Source organism: Cebus imitator, unplaced genomic scaffold (genome assembly GCF_001604975.1).
Source record: "Cebus imitator isolate Cc_AM_T3 unplaced genomic scaffold, Cebus_imitator-1.0 Scaffold741, whole genome shotgun sequence".
Taxonomy (NCBI): domain Eukaryota; kingdom Metazoa; phylum Chordata; class Mammalia; order Primates; family Cebidae; genus Cebus; species Cebus imitator.
Window position 1 is genome coordinate 208861 of NW_016108056.1, and position 22840 is coordinate 231700.

Below are 22840 nucleotides of genomic sequence, written 5' to 3' on the forward strand. Positions count from 1 at the left end.
AGTGGAGACGGGGTTTCACCGTGTTGACCAGGATGGTCTCGATCTCTTGACCTCGTGATCCACCCGCCTCGGCCTCCCAAAGTGCTGGGATTACAGGCTTGAGCCACCGCGCCCGGCAATTCACAGTTCTTTAATGACATATGATGTCAAACATCTTTTCATATGATTACCTGTAATCTGTGTATCTTATTTGATCAGGTGACTCTTCAGATCTTTTGCCCATTTTTTTGGGGGGGGATGGAGTCTTGCTTTGTTGCCCAGGCTGGAGTGCAATGGTCTGATCTTGGCTCACTGCAACTTCTGCCTCCTGGGTTCAAGTGATTCTCCTGCCTCAGCCTCCCAAGTAGCTGAGATTACAGGCACCAACCATCATGCCTGGCAAATTTTTGTATTTTTAGTAGAGATGGGGCTTTACCATGTTGGTCAGGCGGGTCTCGAACTCCTGATCTCATGATCCGCCTGCCTTGGCCTCCCAAAGTGCTGGGATTACAGGTGTGAGCCACCACACCAGGCCAATATACACATTTAAAAAAAATCAAGATATACACTTAAAATTACTTCACTTTATAGATTTTATTGCATTGTGCTCTCAATTTAAAAAAATATATTAACCGAGTATTACATTAAATAAAGAACATTGAAAACCAAAAATGAGATGGGGCATCCAAAGGGTTAGGTTCCCCTTGTGGAAGGGCTTTTGATCCCCCTGTAATAAGGCTTTTGATCCCACTACAGAGCAATTCCCTGTTGTACTAGCAGCAAAGCCTGGAATGTGGTCAGGAGTCAGCAAAGTGTTGGGCCAGGTTTCTCCAACTCACAGTGAGGCACTTGAAAATGGAAGATTTGAAGATAAAATGTCCTCATTGGACTGTTATGGTTTGAGACATATGTTTTCGAAACCGGAAGCTGAGAAGAGCCAACAACCCCAGGACAAATTATCTGAAACATCCAAGTAACCTATTAGGTCCTGTCTGGCTGGGCCCTTCCCATTTCCATTAAAAGGCCCTGAAGACCAGGAATCAATCCTCAGGTCCCGCAACCTCACTCTGTCTTCTTTCAGCCTTTTGCAAAAGATGTAGTCAACATTTCTTGAGTTTTCACTTAACAGAGTCTTAGGTCCTTCTGGAAGTTGAGAGGATAAAAGAACAGTCTGGAAATTCTTTGTCTTATGACATTGTTTAGTTCAGACTTAATTTCCCCTTCTGCTTCCTCCTTTGTGCCTTTTTACCCCAGGTCAGACAGGGTGACAATCACAGCCAGCTTGTGATCTGCAAGGGTGTATTATAGACAATGGGGAGGTATTTGTGCCTCGCTGGTGGCTTGTTCAAGGAGCTATATAGATGTTGCTTTTAGTCTGCGATGCTGATTCCACTTAAAAACCACAAGACTAAGAGTTAAGAAGGGAACTGAGACCTGAAGACCATGCTATGCACCAAGACTGTGTGGCTCCAGTAATTCACTGAGGAGGGTGAGACTAGCTAGCCCTGGCAGTTTGCAGGGCTGTGTGAAGGCACCAGCTTATATTCTGTTTGCCCAGGAGAGACTCAGAGTGAAGGAGGTTCCAAACCCGCAAATGCAGAGAAAGATAAAAAATCTGAGAAAACTTTGAAAAGAGATCTCAAAGGAAAAAAGGAAAAGGAACAATCTGAGAAAACAGTCTCCTTAGGATCAACAGTCTTCTTTCTCAGCTATCTTTTCCTATTGCACATTTCAAAAACTCTTCACAGCTGAGCAGCAGTGCTCATTGTGCCAAAGCTGCACACAGCTCAATTCCAGTTTGAGTTTGGAATTGTGCCCCTTTAAAAACACTTTAAAACTTTTTAGTTCTTTCTTCCAATGTGCAGGAGGTACTGGTACATAGCATCAATGTTTCCCCTATGGTCAAATTAATGAATTCCATTTAAAAAAGAATAAAAACACACTGGTGAACACCCAGTATCCTTCTTAAGAAATTTGGAGGCAAAACAGGGGTTGGGGAGAGCCTCCGAATCCATCAAAACAGGTGTCAAGGCATCCCTTAGCCATCAAGGACAGCCTTCTCACCCCAACACTCCTCTCTGCATTGCTGGCTTGGCAGAATCACGGCTAGGTTTTTCCCAGCTTTCCCTCCCGCATCTAGTTACTACTCTCTCAAAAGCAGAGGTCAGTGCGGGGCTCTTTCCCTTGCCAATCCCCTATCAAGCCCTTTTGCCAACAAAAAAGGAGCCAAACGTGGGTTTTCCAGGCCCATGACAGTCCCCAAACATCAAGACAGATGTGTTTCCTGGTGTCACAGGGTGAAGACAAGAGGGCAAAGTGCTCACCCACATCCTACCTCCCTTAGGAAAAGCAGTTTGGTTTCTTGAAAGAAAACGCTGCCATTCCCAGAAGAAGCAAAAAACCCCGTGCTACCTCCATTTCCCTATCATCCCAGATGCTGAGAGAACACTGACATTTCCTTATTTTTAGTTTTTTATGTATTATATTTTAAGTTCTGGGGAACATGTGCAGAACGTGCAGGTTTGTTACATAGGTATACACGTGCCATGGCGGTGGTTTGCTGCATCCATCACCCCATCATCTACATTAGGTGTTTCTCCTAATGCTATCCCTCTCCAACCCCCCTCCGACATTTCTTATTTCGCTTGTCTCCTCCTTGTCCCAGGGCCTAGAATTTATTCCTTCATGCAACAAGGCCTGTGCTGGGTAATAAGACCACCAGTAGAAGCCTCCAGGCTGGGGGTGGTGGCTCACACCTGTAATCCCAGCACTTCTGGAGGCCAAGGTGGATCACCTAAGGTCAGGAGTTTGAAACCATCCCGGCTAACATGGTGAAACCCCATTTCCAGTAAAAATACAAAAATTAGCGGGGCTTGGTGGCATGCGCCTGTAATTCCAGCTACTTGGGAGACCAAGGCAGGAGAATCGCTTCAACCTGGGAGATGGAGGTTGCCGTGAGTCGAGATCATGCCATTGCACCTTAGCCTGGGTGACAGAGAGAGACTCTGTCTCAAAAAAAAGAAAAAGAAAAAGAAAAAGAAAAGCCTCTGGCCATTTCTGGGGGAGGCTTGTGGGACAGCATCTTTTTCTGAGAAATGGAGAAGGGGAGCAGATGCCTCCCTCACACTTTGGCAGGAGCCGAAGAACTTCTGTATTTGGGTCTGATGTCCTCTCAACTGAGCTGATGCAGACCACTGCCCGATGCAGTGTGTGTGCAAGTGGCAGTGGTGGGTGGGCGGGAACACCAGGAAGTGTTCATACGTGGATTGAGGAAGTTTGGAGCATCATGGGAACAGAATGTGCTGGCCCTGTCCTGAGCCATCCCCAAGCCCCTCCCACTTCCCTGGTCACTAACCAGTTCCAGTTGTGCACAGCCCTGACCATCACGTCCCATACGGCTTCTAGGAACTTATGGGTAATTAAAGAAGTGTGTGTGTCTGTCTGTGTTTGTGGGTATGTAGGGAAGTCCTCTTAAAAACAGAGGTTTCCAGGGTAACAGCTTAAAAATTCCACCCTACTCCGCCAGGGAAGATTCCCTATCTCCTGACCCCCTTGGGGCTCTGAAGGGGAAACAAGTCAGAGCCTAACACCGCCAACTCCCCCATTTCTCCAGCTCAAGGGCAAAGTCAGGGCCAGCCCTAACTTGGTTACAGCTCATGTTTTTCTCACCTCCAGTTTCCAGCTTCAGGCTCCAGACTTGCCCTTGCATTAGGATGTCCAGCCCTCCAGGGTTCCCCTTCCTTCTTTCCCTAGCTTCCCTGCCCACTGCCTCCACAGGATAACGGTGGCTGTCAGAGGGGGTGGGCTTTGAGATTAGCTTCTCCTGGGCTTAGAAATCTCTATAAACTTTTGCCTTCCACCCGTAGCCCCGTGGCCCCTCTTCATTCAAAAATATTCTCAGAAGTCTACCCTACTCCCAGTTGCTATAGTTTAAAATATTGTCACTAAAAATATTGCTATAAAAGTATTTTGCCACAATTTGTGGACAGAGAGGAAAACCAGTTTGCAGGAAAGACAAAGAGTCCATTTGCTTCTGTCAGATCAAGGGCTCTTTTTGGGGCAGGTCAGCCACATGTCCTAACCCTTCACACACATGCCCACATCTCCCCCAGAGAGAGATGACAAATTCTGAGGGAAAAAGAGCTGGGTCAGCCTGGCTCGGGGTAGGAGCTGGCGGAGGGAGTGGTCATGATGCTTTGCTGGCAACAATTAGTCATACAGTCCTTGCACTGGTACTCGGCCTGCAGCTCCTGACTCTAGGAGCTTTGGTTTGGGTGCCTGTGGGAACTCTGGGAGACTGAAGAGTGCTGAGCAAAGATGGCAGGTTTAGAGTCTGCTCTGGGCTCCGCTGCTTTCTAGCTATGTGGCCTGAAGCAACTTATTACTCAGTTTCTTTTTCTGTATAAAGATGGTAACATTGGCCGGACGCAGTGGCTCATGCCTCTAATCCCAGCACTTTGGGAGGCCAAGGTGGGCAGATCACTTGAGCTCAGGAGTTTGAGACCAGCTTGGCCAACATAGTGAAATCCTGTCTCTACTAAAAGTACAAAAATTAGCCTGGTATGTGGCACGCGCCTGTAATCCCAGCTACTGGGATGGCTGAGGCAGGAGAATTACTTGAACCCGAGAAACAAAGGTTGCAGTGAGCCGAGATTGCACCACTGCACTCCAGCCTGGGCTACAGAACGAGACTCAGTCTCAGAAAAAGGAAATAAAAAAGGATAATACTGACTCAGGGGTTGTTGTTGAAATTTAAATGAAGTTAACTATGTGGCAGCTTTCACTTTTGAATTATTCTCTCTCCTGGCTCCTAAGCTGCTAGAATGTGGTTCCATCCCCAGGCCTTCTGAGGCCAGAGTTAGTGCCCACCCTTAGCTTATGATAATCACTATCTCTCTCACTAACACACTAACTATATATAATATATATATATATATATATATATTTTTTTTTTTTTTTTTTTTTTTCCTGGCTAGGCACAGTGGCTGACACCTGTAATCACAGCACTTTGGGAGGCCGAGGTGGGCGGATCACTTGAGCCCAAGACCAGCCTGAGCAACACAGGAAACCTGCCTGCCCCACCCTCCACTGTCCCTACAAAAAATACAAAAATTAGCTGAGCTAGGTGGTATGTGCCTGTAGCCCCAGCTATACAGAAGGATGAGGTGGGAGGATCGATTGAGCCCAGGAGGTAGAGGTTGCAGTGAGCCAGCCAGGATTGCACCGCTGCACTCCAGCCTGGGCATTACAGCCTTGAATATATACATATAATATATATATATATATATAATATATATATAATATGTATAATATATATATATTTTTTCCTTACATGCGGTTTCTAAAGGGAGGGAGTAATTTGCTGTAACATTCATTTTTCTTTACTCCTGTCCCTTGCACCCTCCTTGTCTGTGTCTTCCCTCCCCTGCCCCACCTCTCCCCCATTATCCACACTGGCATCTTAAGTGCTCTCCTTCATCCCAGCCAGTCTCCAAAGAAATGCATCAAAATGTTACTAGTGGTTCTCTTTTGGGTAGCATTCACTGGTGGTTTTCATTTTCTTCCTTGCTTGTTTTGGTATTTTCTAACACCAAATACTATAATGAATAATGGATAACTTATTCAGAGAAAAAACACAAAACATCAATTTTAAAAATCATAATTAATTTTTTTTTCAAGATGGGGTTTCACCATGTTGGTCAGGCTGGTCTTGAACTCCCGACCTCAGGTGATCCGCCCGCCTTGGCCTCCAAAGTGCTTGGATAACAGGCGTGAGCCACCACGTCTGGCCCATAATTAATTTTTAAATGACCCATGTTCTGTTCTCGAAAGGGAAAGACTGGAGGGTAGGGGGTAAAAAGAAGGAGGAAAGTGAGGAGAAAGAGCCCTGCAGGGGGCTGAGCTCTCCCCAAACTCCGTCATCATCTCCTGGGTGCATCAGCCTTGGTGATGGGCCCTGTCACTCATCACTCAGAGGCTTTCTGTCCTACCTTGCCTGCCACTGATCACTTGGGACTTAGTCACCCAATGATTATCAGTTGGGAGGTGGAGGGGTCAGAGGGACCAGCATCACTGAGGGCAGCAGTATGAATCAGGAACATCCTCCACCTTGGTCCTGGGGTGTGAGGTGTTCCGTGGCCTCCCAGCCCTTCTGAGAACATGAGTTCAGTTACCCTTTTCCCCATTCTTATGTCTACTTGACTGTGCTTTTGAACAAGATGCAAATGTTTTATGATGCGTAACTGATGGTGGAGCCTTCGGTGGGCTCCTAACTAATTAAAGAACAAAGCTCTAAGTGTCAGTGTGGTGTAAGGAAAGAGCACGAGTTACAGAGTCAGCAGACGGATTTCAATAAGGTCAGGCCAGTTGGGAGCTCCATGTTCTTGGTCAAATTTCCCTTTCTGAGTTATCTACTTCCTCCTACAAAAAGTGGCCAGAAGAATTCTCCCCTTACAGGATGGCTGTGAGAACTAAAGGAGGTAATATATAAAGTATGTAATACATAGTGACTATGGGTTTTTTTTTTACTTTTTACTTTTTATTTTTTTTTTTTGAGACAGAGTCTCCATCTGTTGCCCAGTGGAGTACAGTGGCAGCAATCTCGGCTCACTGCAACCTCTGCCTCCTGGGTTCAGGTGATTCTCCTGCCTCAGCCTCCCAGGTAGCTGGGATTACAGGTGTATGCCACCACGCCTGGCTAATTTTTGTGTTTTTAGTAGAGACAGGGTTTCACCATGTTGGCCAGGATGGTCTCGATCTCTTGACCTCTTGATCCATTCGCCTCGGCCTCCCAAAGTGCTGGAATTACAGGCGTGAGCAACCACACCTAGCCAAAATAATGACTTTTTATTAAAGCAGACAAAAGTTGTTTCAGGAGCATTTATATTCCCAACTTGGTCTTGGATGCAAAGAAACTGAGACTTCACCCTTGACTCTTCACCTGAAACCCAAACTACCTCAGCTGTTTCCTACCTCTCAGCTTATCCTAGGGAGACCTGAAGGTAGGAGCAGAGCGATTTTCTGGACCAGGGTCCCTGGGGCACAGCAATGTCTTACTCCAGAGGATGGCCACAATCCCTAACTCTAGTCTCTCTAGAGGTTCTGATTCTCATCCTACCCGGATGCTCACCCCAGGGCAGTATTTTTGAAAAGTTTTCCCATCTCCAGCAGAGGACTCTGAGGGAAAGGATTGGGAACTCTCTTTGGCTTCCGCTCTCTGGTAGGGCAAGGGTAAATGGTGAATTGCAACATATCTCTTGGCTGAGTCACCTCCCTCTGCCTCTCCCCCCAATTCCCCTCAGTTGTTATAAAGAGGACCAGAGGCTGGAGAGTAAAAAGAACTGGAGGTAAGAGCCCCTCTGCCTAGCACTGCTCCCCCAGGCTCCCAGAAATCTCAGGTCAAAGTGCACGGACAGCCGCTGGAGCTCTTATCTGGTGGGACCATGAAGTGGCAGCAGCTGTGGCTGAGCTTCCTACTTCCCATGACAGTCTCAGGCCGGGTCCCGGGGCTTGTGGAGAAGGAGATGGCCATGGTAAGTCCCCCAGGAAAGAGACCTGGGCCAGGGGAGAGACAGGGGTTACTGCTCCACGGCCTCAGCCAAGCCTCCCTCTTTCAGCCTTCCTGCTTTTCCCTTGCTCCCTCTGCCCCATGGTCTACCCTGCCCATCTCCCGCTGCTTCCCCTTGTTCCATCTGAGCCGCTTCTCTAAGGTGCTTCTCCATTAGTGCTTCCATATCTGGCTCCTCTTCTCCTTTCTTTTTCTTTTTTTTTTGAGACAGAGTTTCACTCTTGTTGTCTAGGCTGGAGAGCAATGGTGCAATCTCAGCTCACTGCAACCTCCGCCTCCCAGGTTTAAGCGATTCTCCTGCCTCAGCCTCCCTAGTAGCTGGGATTGCAGGCATGCACATCCAGCTAATTTTGTATTTTTAGTAGAGATGGGGTTTCTCCATGTTTGTCAGGCTAGTCTCGAACTCCCAACCTCAGATGATCTGCCCACCTCGGCCTCCCAAAGTGCTGGGATTACAGGCATGAGCCACCGCACCTGGGCTCCATCCTCTCCTGATTGACCTGTTAGGTCACTTAGAAGCTTTACTCTGAGACTAACCCCTTTCATCTGCTTATCTCCACCCCCATTATAGGAGTACCTGTTGCAATATGGGTACCTACAGAAGCCTCTAGAAGGACCTAATAACTTCAAGCCAGAAGATATCACCGAGGCTCTGAGGTGAGAAGCTATGAGGTGCATACCCTTAGGGCCAAGGTCTCAAGGTCTTCTCCCTTCTCATCCCTTCCTCTCTCCAGGCCCACCTCCACCTGACCCTAAACCATGCCAGGGATCTAGAGATGGGTGTAGATCGTTATTACGGTGGTGGGGCATGGGGTGAGAAGGGGATTCACAGATGAGGAATATAGTCATTCGATCTTCCTAGGCCCCATGCACTCCTTTGGAGTCTCTGCCCACATCATATCTCAAATACTAATATATTTAGTTGCAGCCCACATAAAGTGTAATGATATGTAAAACTATGAGTTGAGTTGTTGACATGCTATTACCTTTTGTGGGCCTTTGATTCAGTACTTATTTCTATTTTATAGTTTTATATGTTGATGTAATGGATTGTTTTCCTTTCTGCTCTCAGATATGTTTAGGTCCCTTGAAAAGCCCATAGGCTCTATGACAGTCCACAACTGAATGAAACTGCTCCAGAGCAAGCTGGGCTGGGGGGGTATCCAGCCAGGAGAGGAGAAGGCTGGAGGAGGACAGGCTGTCAGGTGGGAGCACCAGTGGAAAGATCTCCAGAGCAGGGGAGCCAGACACCCCCGCAGAGTAGGAGAAGGTTAGATATTGCACTAGGGGGGCTTGGCACTGTGGCTCATGCCTGTAATCCCAGCACTTTGGGAGGCCCAGGCAGGAGGATTGCTTGAGCCCAGGAGTTCGAGAGCAACCTGGGCGACATAGTGAGACCACCATCTCTAAAAAAAAAAAAAAAAGAAAAGAAAAGAAAAGGAAGGAAGGAAAAGAAAAGAAGGAAAAAAATTGCTTCAGGGATTCTGTGCTATTCTTGGCCATGATCTCGGGCAGCAGGAAGTAAAAGAGCAATCATCTCCAGATCCCAATCATTCCAGATTTGCCTGTCCTGGTAGACCCATCCCTCTCCCTCCTTCAGAGCTTTTCAGGAAGCATCTGAACTTCCAGTCTCAGGTCAGCTGGATGACGCCACAAGGGCCCGCATGAGGCAGCCTCGTTGTGGCCTAGAGGATCCCTTCAACCAGAAGACTCTTAAATACCTGCTGCTGGGTGAGAAGGAAGCCTGGAAAAGAAAGGGAGAGGAGGGGGTGATGTGGTTCTGGAGCGTGCGTGGTATTAGCACAGTCTGGACCAGCTCAGTGTTGAATAGATAATCACCTGGTGATGACCTGATTATCACCTGTCTTGGGGGTTGAGTGCCCAAACCCGGGGGAGCTCTCTGGGGTTGGCAGAAGGATCTGTATTTCTAATCCGTTTTCTGGTCATTAACTAGGCCGCTGGAGAAAGAAGCACCTGACTTTCCGCATCATGAACCTGCCCTCCACCCTTCCACCCCACACAGCCCAAGCGGCCCTGCATCAAGCCTTCCAGTACTGGAGCAATGTGGCTCCTTTGACCTTCCAAGAGGTGAAGGCTGGCAGGGCTGACATCCGCCTCTCCTTCCATGGCCGCCAAAGCCTGTACTGTTCCAATGCTTTTGATGGGCCTGGTAGGCAACAGTTCTCAGTTCCCACCTCACAGACCTCTGAGATTACCACTGTCTCCTTGAACCAGTGACTCTGGAACCTTGATGTTTGGGCTGCCCTTTATCCCACCTGCACTGTACACTCTCTAATTACCTTCTAATATTCCCCAGGGGAGCAGTTGGTCACCTAGATGGAGCATCCTCTTTGAAACTTATGCTTCTTTCTTTCCTTTTCCCTCCCTCCCTCCCTCCCTCCCTCTCTCTTTTTTTTTTTTTTTTTTTTTTTTTTTTTTTTTTACGGAGTTTCGCTCTTGTTACCCAGGCTGGAGCGCAATGGCGCGATCTCGGCTCACCGCAGCCTCCGCCTCCTAGGTTCAGGCAATTCTCCTGCCTCAGCCTCCTGAGTAGCTGGGATTACAGGCACACGCCACCATGCCCAGCTGAATTTTTGTATTTGTAGTAGAGACGGGGTTTCACCATGTTGACCAGGATGGTCTCGATCTCTTGACCTCGTGATCCACCCGCCTCGGCCTCCCAAAGTGCTGGGATTACAGGCTTGAGCCACCGCGCCCGGCTCTTTTTTTTTTTTTTGAGATGGAGTTTTGCTCTTGCTGCCCAGGCTGGAGTGCAATGGCGCTATCTTGGTTCACCGCCACCTCCCCCTCCTGGGTTCAAGCAATTCTCCTGCCTCAGCTTCCTGAGTAGCTGCGATTACAAGCATGCACCACCACGCCCAGCTAATTTTTTTTGTATTTTTAGTAGAGACGGGGTTTCACCATGTTGACCAGGATGGTCTCGATCTCTTGACCTCGTGATCCACCCGCCTCGGCCTCCCAAAGTGCTGGGATTAGTGGTGTGAGCCACTGTGCCCAGCTCTCTCTCTCTTTCTTCTCTCCCTCCCTCTCTTGCTTGCTTGACAGGGTCTCACTCTGTTGCCAAGACTGGAATACAGTGGCGCAATCATGGCTCACTAAAGCCTCAACCTCCCAGGCTCAAGTGATCCTCCTGCCCCAGCCTCCCAGGTAGCCAAGACTACAGGCACATGCTACCACGCCTGACTAATTTTTGTATTTTTTTGTGTGTGTGGAGATGAGGTTTTGCTATGTTGCCCATGCTGGTCTTAAACTCCTGGGCTTGAGCAATCCTCCCGCCTTGGCCTCTTAAAGTGTTGGGATTACAGGCGTGAGCCATCACCCCTGGCTGCCTATGCTTCTTTTTCTGCCTTAAGTTCCCTTGCTCAAGGAATACCTTAAAGGTATGGGCCAGAGAAGACTGGGCCAGAGAGCAGGGAGTGGTGGGAGGTAAAGGGACAGTGATGGGCATTCCTGAGAGAACTAGGTGATGACAGGGGAATCTGAAAGGAGAGAAAGAAACATCCAAGAGACAGTGAACATAGCTGCGGGAATTTTAAGGGCATGGATTAATTAGAGATTATAATAGGCAGGGTGTGCTCTAGCCTAGCGGGCTCTGACCTCCTTCCTGTTCACCTTTGCCTTTTGTTCAGGGAGAGTCCTGGCCCATGCTGACATCCCAGAACTGGGCAGTGTGCACTTTGATGAAGATGAGTTCTGGACTGAGGGGACCTATCGCGGGGTGAACCTGCGCATCATTGCAGCCCATGAAGTGGGCCATGCCCTGGGGCTTGGGCACTCCCGATATACCCAGGCCCTCATGGCCCCAGTCTACCATGGCTACCAGCCTCACTTCAAGCTGCACCCAGATGATGTGGCAGGGATCCAGGCTCTCTATGGTCAGTCCCTCTCCCTAATGAGGGGGAGGGTCAGTCTGACTCCCATGTCTAAGCTTGAAGAGACTAGCCTCCATGTAAAGATATAGCTTGGCATCTTTCTTCTCCTCCAGCCCGGTTATTCAGGCTTCTTCATTTTCGGGAAGTTTCTCTATGACTTTTCTATGTTTAATCTTCCTTCCAGGCCTCTCTCTCCTTACAGCTGTGGTTGGTACTTTTCTTCTTCTCTTTCTTCTTTCTTTTCTTCTTTCTTCTTTCTCCTTCTTCCTTCTTCTTCCTTCTTCTTCCTTCTTCTTCCTTCTTCCTCCTCCTCCTCCTCCTCCTCCTTCTTCTTCTTCTTCTCTTCTTCTCCTTCTTCTTCTTTTTTAAGACAGAGTCTCTCTCTGTCACCCAGGCTGGAATGCAATGGTGCCATCTTGGCTCACTGCAACCTCTGCCTCTCGGGTTCAAGTAATTATCCTGCCTCAGCCTCCCAAGTAGCTGGGATTACAGGCGTACACCGTCATACCTAGCTAATTTTTTTTTGTATTTTGGTAGAGACAGGGTTTCACCATGTTGCCCAGGCTGGTCTCAAACTCCTGAGCTCAGGCAATCCAACCACTTCTGCCTCCCAAAGTGTTAGGATTACAGGCATGAGCCACCAGGCCCAGCAAGAATGCAGCTTTTTGTTGTTGTTGTTGTTGTTGTTGAGGTGGAGTCTCACTCTGTTGCCCAGGCTGGATTGCAGTGGCGTGATCTTGGCTCACTGAAATTTCCACCTCCTGGACTGAAGTGATTCTCCTGCTTGAGCCTCCTGAGTAGCTGGGATTACAGGCATGTGTCACCATGCCTGGCTAATTTTTTTTTTTTTTTTTTTTTTTTTTTTGAGACGGAGTTTCGCTCTTGTTACCCAGGCTGGAGTGCAATGGTGCGATCTCGGCTCACCGCAACCTCGGCCTCCTGGGTTCAGGCAATTCTCCTGCCTTGGCCTCCTGAGTAGCTGGGATTACAGGCACACACCACCATGCCCAGCTTATTTTTTGTATTTTTAGTAGAGACGGGGTTTCACCATGTTGACAAGGATGGTCTCGATCTCTTGACCTCGTGATCCACCCGCCTCGGCCTCCCAAAGTGCTGGGATTACAGGCTTGAGCCACCGCGCCCGGCCAAGAATGCATATTCTAACAGTCCTCCTTCCCCCTTTCTGATGCCTCTCAAACCTATAACATGTCTCCTGCTGATATAACATAATATTGCTTACCACGAATGCAAACACACTAGGATTCCCTTTTCCCCTCTGTATGGGGAAAGTTTTGCTCCTGTAAGCAAAACTTACAGGAGACTGGTATGGAAGCCAGGTGCTGTGAGTTCTTTCCCTAAACAGCATTACTTATCTTATAGGCAAGAAGATTCCAGTGATAAGGGACGAGGAAGAAGAGACAGAGCAGCCCACTGTGCCCCCAGTGCCCACAGAACCCAGTCCCATGCCAGACCCCTGCAGTAGTGAACTGGATGCCATGATGCTGGGTGAGGCCCTTCCCCTCCGGGCTATTGGCAGGCAGTGGGGGCAGCCTGCTGATCCTGAGGCCTGGACATATGGGAGTGACATGGGACTTTAGCATGAGCAACGGAAGTTAGACCACAGGCAGGTATTAATGACCATGGAAGGAGACATGTGACATGGGGAGGGAGAGTTCAGAGCCAAATTAAAGGTGGCTTAGGCAGGCATTTACCAAGGTTGCCACCCTCTGAGGGCCACTAGAACACATCTGGAAATAAAGATGGAGAAAACTATATTAGCCAGATTGCCTGTTAGAGAGGGTGTTGCACCTGGTTGGAAGGACAACTAGGAAGCCCCCTGGAGAGGAGGGTGAGGTTCCCAAGGAGGAACAGCTATCTGCAGGGCTTTTGTTTTGTTGAGTGGACCAAAGCTGAAATATTCTGATCCACAAAGGTTCTGAGTCCTCTTTCCCTGCCTTTAATTTTCTCTTTGAATTAAAGCTGAATGAATTTTGGAAGAACCGGTCTGCAGGGAGAGGGCAAATTGTTAGTCTGCCTGAGATACCCCTAAGTCTCTGCCTACTTGACCTCTGTCTTTTTGACTTGTTGACACACCATTACTCTCAGGGCCCAGTGGGAAGACCTATGCTTTCAAGGGGGACTACGTGTGGACTGTATCAGATTCAGGACGGGGCCCCTTGTTCCGAGTGTCTGCCCTTTGGAAGGGGCTCCCCGGAAACCTGGATGCTGCTGTCTACTCTCCTCGAACACAATGGATTTACTTCTTTAAGGGTAAGGGGGCTAGTTACAGTGTCTTACTTGAGGAGGGCCTAATCTTAAAGAAACTATAAAAGGGAGGGAGATGAGAAGTTTCTGAAAGGGTGGACCAAAGGAGACCAAAACCTATCACCTGAGGTGACTTGTACTCTCCTCACGTGCTCTCAGGAGACAGGGTGTGGCGCTACGTTAATTTCAGGATGTCTCCTGGCTTCCCCAAGAAGCTGAACAAAGTAGAACCTAACCTGGATGCAGCTCTCTATTGGCCTTTCAACAAAAAGGTGTTCCTCTTTAAGGTATAAAATTCAAAGCAAGGGCAAATCCCTTCTTAGGAGGGGCGGGCTACCTTAGACCGAGAAGCGAAGCTTGTGCTGGAAGGGAGATGTTCTGTAGCTGCAGTGGGCTGGGGGTAGACCTTGGGTTCCCTAACTCTCTCCTCTTCATCTCCCCGGTCCCCATCCATCCCATACCCAGGGCTCCGGGTACTGGCAGTGGGATGAGCTAGCCCACACTGACTTCAGCAGCTACCCCAAACCAATCAAGGGTTTGTTTACGGGAGTGCCAAACCAGCCCTCGGCTGCTACGAGTTGGCAGGACGGCCGACTCTACTTCTTCAAGGGCAAAGTGTACTGGCGCCTCAACCAACAGCTTCGAGTAGAGAAAGGCTATCCCAGAAATATTGCCGACCACTGGATGCACTGTCATCCCCAGACTGTAGACACTACCCCATCAGGTGGGGACACCACTCCTTCAGGTACGGGCACAATCTTGGATACCACTCATTCAGCCATAGATACCACGTTGAATGAACACTGACAGCTCACCCACAGACACAATATTGGACATTACTCCCTGAGCCACAGGCTCCACCACCCTTTCATTCCCTGCTAATGTCACCCTCCCAGAGGCCTAATACCTGAAGCAAATACCTGTCTGCTCAGTAGAACCTTGCAGGTGCTGCAGCAGGGGCATGACTGTGGACCTCAGGCCTCTAACAGTTCCACTGTCCTGTGCTCTTTCACTCCTGAGAAGTGATCCCCTAACTCAGATTCAGCCCCCAACTCCATTTCCTCCCTGTCCTAGACAGCCCTTCCAAATGTGTCATTTCTTCTCTGGAGGTCAATGGTGGAGGGAGATGCCTGGATCCTGTTCTTCCTATATAAAATGTAAGAAAACAGCATGGCCAGTAAACTGAGCAAGGGCCTTGGAATCCTTGAGAATCACATTTACTTGCTTATGATTATGGGCAAGCTAATTAGCCCTATGGAACCTCAGATTCCCCTTTTGGAACATTAGGTAAATACCAGTCCTGCAGGGTTGTTGCACTAAATGAAATACTGTATGGAAGTGCCTGGCACAGTGTCAGGTACATTTGTGTTTAATAAAGGCTAACTCCATGTTCATAAGAGAGTACTGAACAGCTCTTCCTCTAGCTGTCTGGGTGTGTAACTCTTACAGTAGCCTGTACAATAAAGGTACCTCCATTAGATCTTTGTGGGACAGAGGATTTGTCAGGATGGTTAGTTTTTTGTTTTGGGGTGCAGAGAAAGAAAAGAGCAGCAACAGCAGAGGCTGGACTCCCTGGTTCAGTATTTAATGCCATTTTATTCACATGCTCCCATGTTCTCCCTCCCTCCCATTATAGCCTTGCTGCCCAGGGGAGGGATATATCTTCCTTTATGCATCTGGGAAACCAGGAACAGACCTTGGGCAGGAGAGTCAGAGGGGGAAGAGTTAGAATGGGTTAGTGGCTGGAATAAACTTCTGGTGAAGGAGGAGGTTCCCCACAGTGGGAGACAGAGAAGGCACTTGTCTCCTATGCAGCCCCGAAGACCAGGCTCCTTTGGGCAAAAGGTAAGACTCTGGCATGCAGGCCAATGCTCTCTCCTTGGAGCAAGAAGCCAGCTTCTGGGGAAGGCAGGACCTGAGGCAGGCACTGCCCTGTGGTCTTCCCCAGGCTGAGGAGAGAAGTAGAAGCACCATGGAAGACATTGCTCCCAGCTGAGGTAGGAGGCAGAGGTTTAAGGCTATGGGGTCCAGGTGGAAAGGCCAAACAGAAACCCAACTACCCCCTAATGAGGGTCCTGGAGGTTGGGGTATGCTAGAGCTCCTCAGAGTCCTTCTTCCCATCAAAAAGCTATCAAATGCCTTGAAAATTCCCTGATTTTCTATAGATCCTACAAAACAAAAAAACACTTTTTTTTTTTTTTACCACTGTGAGGCATGCTGAGGTGGATACTTAAAAGACTATTTCCAGGCCAGGTGCGGTGACTATAATCCCAGCAATTTGGGAGGCTGAAGCACGAGGATCACTAGAGCCCAGGAGTTCAAGACCAGCCTGGGCAACATAGTGAGATCCTGTCTCTGCAAAAAAATAAAAATAAAAATAAATAAATAAAATTAGCTGTGTGTGGCATCTGTGGTCTCAGCCACCCAGGAGGCTGAATGGGAGGCTCGCTTGGGCCCGGTAAGTCAAGTTGTCATGAGGTGTGATCACACCATGGCATTCCAGCCTCGATGACAGAACAAGAGCTTGTCTCAAAAGAAAAAAAAAAAAAAGGCTATATAGGTAAGGCTTGGTGGGAATTTGGGAGTCAGTTTCTTTCTTTCTTTCTTTTTTTCTTTTTTGAGATGGAGTCTCACTTTGTCACCCAGGCTGGAGTGCAATGGCACAGTCTCGGCTCCCTGCAACCTCCGCCCCCTGGGTTCAAGCGATTCTCCTGCCTCAGTCTCCTAAGCAGTTGGGATTATATGCACCCGCCACCACGCCCAGCTAATTTTTGTATTTTTAGTAGAGACGAGGTTTCACCATGTTGGCCAGGCTGGTCTCAAACTCCTGACCTCGTGATCTGCCTGCCTTGGCCTCCCAAAGTGCTGGGATTACAGGCGTGAGCCACCGTGCTGGGCCAGGAGTCAGTCTCTTTGGGGACCAGGGCACCTCTATTATTGGTGAGAGGTAGGTATTCATACTTCCCTTCCTCCCCCTTCCCCACAGGACTCCTCTCTGTTCTTTAAACATATCCCTACAAGGCTGGTCTGGGTTAAAGCACAGATCCTATCCCCAAGTCCAAGAAGTGGGGAAGTTTGTGTGCGGGCCCTGTGGGCTCCAACCCTGCTCACCTAGTGTTCCCAGGCCCTCATGGGGTGAGGGGAAAAGTGGAGGTCTAGGTTCAGGTCTGGTTAGAACCAGAGGATATGGTGAGGGGTACAGTGGAACCACCATCAGAATCCAGGTCCAGGACGGTGTGGGGGGCTGTGACCTGGGGTCCTGGTCCCAGTTGGCACTCTCGAAGACTCTAGAGATAACTCAGGAGGGGCACAAGGCAGAGAGGGAGTAAGCAGGGGCCTGGGTCAGAGCACCCCTCCCACCCTGACCATCCCCATATGCCCTCTGCTTGATCCACCCAGGGTATCCCCAAGCCCCACACTAACTGGAGCAAGACTGTCAGCAGGGCTCTGGGTATTGGTGGGGCACTGGTGCCCATAGCTGCCCTCACAAAGTCCCACCCTAGAGGGGGTCCGGTGCCATTTGGCCTTTTGCTGACGGGTCCAAAGGAGTTGGAGATGCCATTGCTGGTGGCTCAAGACCACTGCTGGCTGGGTGCAGTGACTCACATCTGTAATCCCAGCACTTTGGGAGGCTGAGGTGGGAGGATCACTTGAGGTTGGGAGTTTGAGACCAGCCTGGAACATGGTGAAACCCCATCTCTACTAAAAATACAAAATTTAGCCAGGCGTGGTGGTACATGTCTGTAATCCCACTACTCGGGAATCTGAGCCATGAGAATCACCTGAATCCAGGAGGCGGAGGTTGCAGTGAGCCAAGATCATGCCATTGCACTCTGGCCTGGGTGACACAGTGAGACTCCAACTCAAAACAAAACAAAACAAAAAAATGGCCAGGCAAGGTGGCTCGTGCCTGTAATCCCTGCACTTTGGGTGGTCAAGGCAGATGGATCACCTGAGGTCAGGAGTTCGAGACCAGCCTGGCCAACATGGTGAAACCCTGTCTCTACTAAAAATACAAAAAATTAGCCGGGCGTGGTGGCGGGCACCTGTTATCCCAGCTACTTTGGAGGCTGAGACAGGAGAATCGCTGGAACCCGGGAGGTGGAGGTTGCAATGAGCCAAGATCATGCCACTGCATTCCAGCCTGAGTGACACAGTGAGACTCCATCTCAAAAAAAAAAAAAAGACCACTGCTTCAGAGGGGCAATACAGACTCAAGGAGGCCTCTTTAGACCCTGAATCCTATCCTAAACACACACTCTAAAGAAAAGAAACCCATTTGATCTTCCTGTTATGTTTCTCTCAAGCCTCATCTTCCCCCCATTTATTCTAAAAAAAACCCTTTGGAATTCTACTCTTTCCTCCTAGACTTCCCTGAGACCCTTCTTTCCTTCCATAACTCTTTCCTGCTTTTCCCTGACTCCAACTTTTTTTTTCAGTGCCTTTCCCCATTCACCTTGGACACCCCCCACCCCGCTCTCCTCCCTCAAGTGTATTTCTCCCTTTCTGCTCAAGTGTAGGAACTGGGTAATGAGTAGGCACAGGTTGGCTGCTTCTGTACCACAGCACTAACCATTGGCCTCCATGTTCCTCAGGAAGGAGCTTCCACTGGGCCAGGGCCCCAAGGGCCCCCAAGGCTGGCCAGATCCCCAGTAAGACCTAGCTATACTAGCAGAGAGCAGGCAAGGCTAGAAGTGCCTGCAGGTGTTGGCCTAGCCGACTGCCCAGTGCCAGTCCCTCCAGGAAGTAGTCAGCACAGGCCACAAGCACTGCAGAACCCAGGAGGGCTGTGCCAGAACTGTGAATGGATGTGGCCACCGAAGTGTGAGCAGAGCTTCCAGCAGTGCCAGACCCACCAGCCCCTCAGCTGGCACCCAGGCTGAAAGTGGTCAGTAGATGGGCTCAGTGCCCAGCAGGGCTCTAGGACCCAGGGTCAGGCCTAGCAGGAGACCAGTCAATAAGAGCCCAACACAGTGAATCAGCATGGTGACCACGCCACAGGTGAGTCCGATGACCACGGGGATGCCTACTTTCATTTCCAGGCTCAGCTGTGTCTCCAGCACCCACACCTTGTGGCACAGTAGGAAGCTTACCAGAGCTCCTGACAGCAGGCCAGAGAGAAATGTCACTGTCTTGAAGCAGCAGTAGCCTGGGAAGTGAGGCAGGAGGCACTGAGAGGCAGGAAGGGGGCTCTACAGGGATGGCTCTGATGAATTGCAAGGGAGAGGAATGGCTCACTAGAGGTGCAGAAGACAGGAGCAGCACATCAAGGGACCTCAGGGCCAGGGGCAGAAAGGGATAGCTTGGGGTCAGCGGCACTGTTTCAGGAACTGTGAGGGAATGGGAGGGAAAATCAAGAGGTAAGATGGATACATTGAGCGGAATAAGGATAGAAAGAAGGTATAGTCCTTCCAGGGACAGCAGATAGGAAAAAAATCATCACAAGCTGATTCTGGTTTTGAGGAAGAGTGAAGCCTGAAACACAGAAAATAATTTAGGAATGGGGTTTTCAGGTAGGAGGTAAGAGAAGGGCAAATGATAGACGCCAGAATGAGAGCTGGAAGGCATGGGCCATGGAGGATGGACAAGAAGCTGGCAAGAGCAACATGGGCCTAGGAATACAGCCAGAGCAACATGGGCCACACTGGAAGTAGGTACCACCTGGCAGAGGAGGTGAGATAGCCCAGGAGCAAGGGGGAAAGTTAGCATCATTCTTGAGGGTGACAGTCTTGGGCAATGGCCCCCCCAGGTCCTTGGCCCTGCCTTCACCAAAGCAGCAGATGATTCCAAAGCAGTAGCAAAGGGCACACACCAGGGCAGGCACCAGTTCAGGACTGCCCTGGGGTTCCAAAACACATCTTGGGTCTGGAGGCTCTGAGAGTTGTTGATTAAAGGGCCTGGGGTCAGATGTCATAGCCAGGGGCAGCAAGGCTTCCTCCACGGCCTGCGGAAGAGGAAGTGGTCACAGAGAGGGAGGTGTCAGCTCCTCTCATCCATCCATGAATGTCTTTAGGGGATTGGGAAACCTGCAGGGGGGCACGGGGCAGAAACTCAGGTGCCCATAAATCTTGAGGACTCTGTACCTCTATTTCTTTTAAAGAATGGTGCCCATTTCAGGAAGGAGTATGACCCTGTTGAGGTAACTGAAGAAATCTACAGGATTGGATTGAGGAGAGCAGGATATGTCTACCACTCTCTGAAACAAGGACACTTAAGTAAAATGTAAAATGAAATCTTTGTTTTTCTGCGATGGAGTTTCACTCTTGTTACCCAGGCTAGAGTGCAATGGCATGATCTTGGCTCACTGCAACCTCCGCCTCCCAGGTTCGAGTGATTCTCCTGCCTCAGCTTTCTGAGTAGCTGAGATAACAGGCATGCACCACCATGCCCGGCTAATTTTGTATTTTTTTTTTTAGTAGAGACAGGGTTTCTCCATGTTGGTCAGGCTGGTCTCGAACTCCCAACCTCAGGTGATCCACCCACCTCAGCCTCACACAGTGCTGGGATTACAGGCATGAGCCACTGTGCCCGGCCATGAAATCTTATAAAGTAATGAAAATCTTATAAAGTAATGAGCCTTTGTCTGCCCTGCTCCCCAACACCCTGCAGCTCTTCAGGGTGAGTGTAGAAGAAGCAGGAAACCCTTGGTGTGTGGAGGGAGGGGTATAGGGACATTATTACCCCATCTGCCACTCGGACTTAATACTACTCCACTGGATTGGGAAGGGTGAGATTAACAGACAGGGGAGAGGGAGGGAGAACAGGAGAGAATGAGTCACGGTGGGGTCTCTGGACAGCTGCTCCAGCCTCAGGGCAGAAAGAGGGAGAAAAACCAGACACCAAGAGTTTTAGGGTGAAATTAAGTAGAGACAGTCATCCACAGTTTGTCAGGGTTTTGAAGTCTCAGCTTCAAGCTGAGATGGAGTTGTTGGGACAAGGGGCATCCAGCCAGTCCTAATCCCACAGTCCCTCATGGAATAAGCAGGCACTTTGCCCACAGACATCTCACATCCTGGCAGCCACCCGAACCTCCCCTTAGGATATTGGTGAGACTTTTCCTACCCCACTCTTCCCCCAGAAGTATCAGGGTTGCCAATGGGATTTGAATTCAGATCCTGAAAGGAGAACGCCAAGGAGGAGCTGGCGTTTGGGGCACTGTGGGAATGAGGTGGCATGGATGCAGGCACTTTAATTCCTTCAGCTGTCCTTTGGATCTCAAGGTCCTAACAGGCTGGAAAGTTGGCTCCCGGGGCTTCTCTCCTCAATCTGCTTGGAAGCCTGGGGACCGTAAACAAGGGGAGGGGTTGAGGAGGGGGTGTTAACTACTCACCACCCTGCCAGGGTTGAGGAGAGGACGGGGTGGAAATGCTTCCCTAGATCCCCAGCTGCATCCCCTCCCGGAGGTCCTAGGCGCCAGGGCAGCTGTCAGTCGAAGGCACCCCCATGGCCACTCTGTTTGTTGCCCCCTAAGCTCTTTCAAATCGCAGCCCAGGCCCTAGCTCTAGCCCAAGCCCTAGCTCTAGCCCAAGCTAGAGCTAAATGCAACTAGCTTGGGGGGTGGAGAAAGGAGACAGGGTGTGTGCCCGTGTGTGTGTGTAGTTTGGGGGGTGGAGAAAGGAGACAGGGTGTGTGCGTGTGTGTGTGTGCGCGCGCGCGCGCGCGCGGTAGGAGCGGGGTGAGGGGGGTGACATCACAAGGCAGGCCCCTCCAAGTCTTTCCCCTGTATGTGGGGGGACACAGGTTGCCTACTCCTCTAGTCCAGGACCAGAGACCCCCAAGTATATAGCAGGTAAGAGTCTTGAGGGTCATCCCAAGAGTTTTGGGGAAGGGTCTTCGAATACTTAGGAGATGACTCGACAACTGGAAGCGCTTAAAGCCTCAATAAGGGTCCCAGCGCCCCCCCTGGCTCCAGCTTGGTTTCTTCCACTTCCCAGAGAATTGGAGTATTGTCTTCTGGAGAACCGGGTGGTTGGGATCGGGGACCTAGGGAAGGGGCTTTGCTGGTCTGGGAGCGCCAGCTGGGGGTTCATGTGTGGAAAAACTTTCGGATCAAGACGGGGCCTGGAAGGGGCACTGACAGGAGAGCTGTAAGGCTAGAGGCGTGCGCAGGGACCAACAGAAAGGGAACCCAGCTGGGTCTGCGTGGGGGCGCGGCGCATGTGGACGTTGACCAAATAGCCTGGTATGCAGATGAGATGTCAAGTAGCATGTAGATAAGTTCAGTGTTCTTTGGCTCTCAGCTTAGGTTCTGAGCCTAGCTGAGTTACGCTCCCAGTTCCTAGGCACCGCTCGGCGATCGGGCCTGGGGAGCTACGTCCAGAGGGGCGGATCCAGGCCGTTGGAGCTGCAGTTATTAGGGGTAGCTCACCAGCTGGGTCAGGCGCAGGGGAGGCCTTGGGTTGCTGTGAAAGGAAAGGCAGTGCTGCGGGGCTAGGGAGGAGGCCAGTCCCGGGCACCCTCTCTTCTGCTCCACCTCCACAGGATACAAAGGGGCCTCTGTTATCGCAGCAGCCGGCACGAAAAGGATCAGGGCAGACTCTTCTGAGCTCCCTGGTTTTGTGTGCAAGGGAAACAGACTATGTGTCGTTCGGTGGCTGCCCTCCATGCCCCAGGAATACAAAGCCTAGGAACAGCCAAAGCAATCCTGAGAGTCTACCCCTTGTCTGCAGGCATTGGTGCAGAGCCCACCTGCCAACCTGCGGGAATCCTATTCCCACACGCAGAGGGAAGCACCAAAAGGCCCTTTAAAGGGCGGGGCCAGTACTTCCTTAGGACCGCCTCCTTGGATTCTACCCAGCGCTAGCTGGACTGGCTCGCCTCTCCGCCAACCACTGTTTCTTTTCCTTCCCGTCGCTTCCCGGGTGACCCCGGAAGTGGAAGTAGACCCTGGTCGGCGGCGGCGGGGACGGAAGGCGGAAGCAGAGCGTGAACGGGAGGCGGAGCCGGGAGAGCGGCTCTCATAGCTCCCCCTGGCCTCAGGCCTTGCGGCTCGAGGGGGAGGAGTTACCGCCGTTCTTCGGTATGTTACCTTAGTCCCTTTTTTCTTTCTTTTTTTTTTTTTTAAAAGACAGGGTTTCTCGCTCTGTCGCCCAGGGAGGAATGCAGTGGCGCGATCTCTGCTCACTGCAACCTCTGC

General features: G+C 50.2%; 2 protein-coding genes and 1 long non-coding RNA gene across 7 annotated transcripts in view; 2 read left to right on the forward strand and 1 right to left on the reverse strand.

Annotated features, from left to right (window-relative positions):
* The first annotated feature begins 7268 nt into the window (after positions 1-7268).
* On the forward strand, positions 7269-15105 carry MMP19 (matrix metallopeptidase 19). Of its 3 annotated transcripts, none has more exons than XM_017519411.2 (9): positions 7269-7511; positions 8118-8203; positions 9147-9277; positions 9501-9716; positions 11197-11442; positions 12820-12945; positions 13546-13710; positions 13864-13991; positions 14170-15105. In XM_017519411.2, the coding sequence occupies exons 1-9, from the start codon at positions 7422-7424 to the stop codon at positions 14509-14511; spliced, it is 1530 nt and encodes a 509-aa protein (XP_017374900.1). In that variant the 5' UTR covers positions 7269-7421; the 3' UTR covers positions 14512-15105. The 3 variants fall into 3 exon arrangements, with proteins under 3 accessions (XP_017374900.1, XP_017374901.1, XP_037591102.1); XM_017519412.2 differs by having other exon boundaries at positions 7275-7511; positions 9176-9277; XM_037735174.1 differs by having other exon boundaries at positions 7275-7325.
* Positions 15106-15273: 168 nt separating this feature from the next.
* On the reverse strand, positions 15274-21295 carry LOC119469613. Its single transcript, XR_005198450.1, has 3 exons — positions 21035-21295; positions 18798-18910; positions 15274-15400 (listed from the first exon to the last, which is right to left on the reverse strand). It is a non-coding gene; the product is annotated as an uncharacterized LOC119469613 (long non-coding RNA).
* A 71-nt stretch (positions 21296-21366) lies between these two features.
* The window catches only part of DNAJC14 (DnaJ heat shock protein family (Hsp40) member C14), a 10269-nt gene continuing 8795 nt past the window's right edge, over positions 21367-22840 (forward strand). The window contains exon 1 of one of the 3 annotated variants that reach the window (XM_017519410.2): positions 21367-21493. The gene's annotated coding sequence lies outside the window, so the exon portion shown is untranslated. Of the gene's footprint in view, positions 21494-21644; positions 21887-21910; positions 22724-22840 lie in introns of those variants that run through there. The other 2 variants (XM_017519409.2, XM_017519408.2) reach the window with 2 other exon arrangements.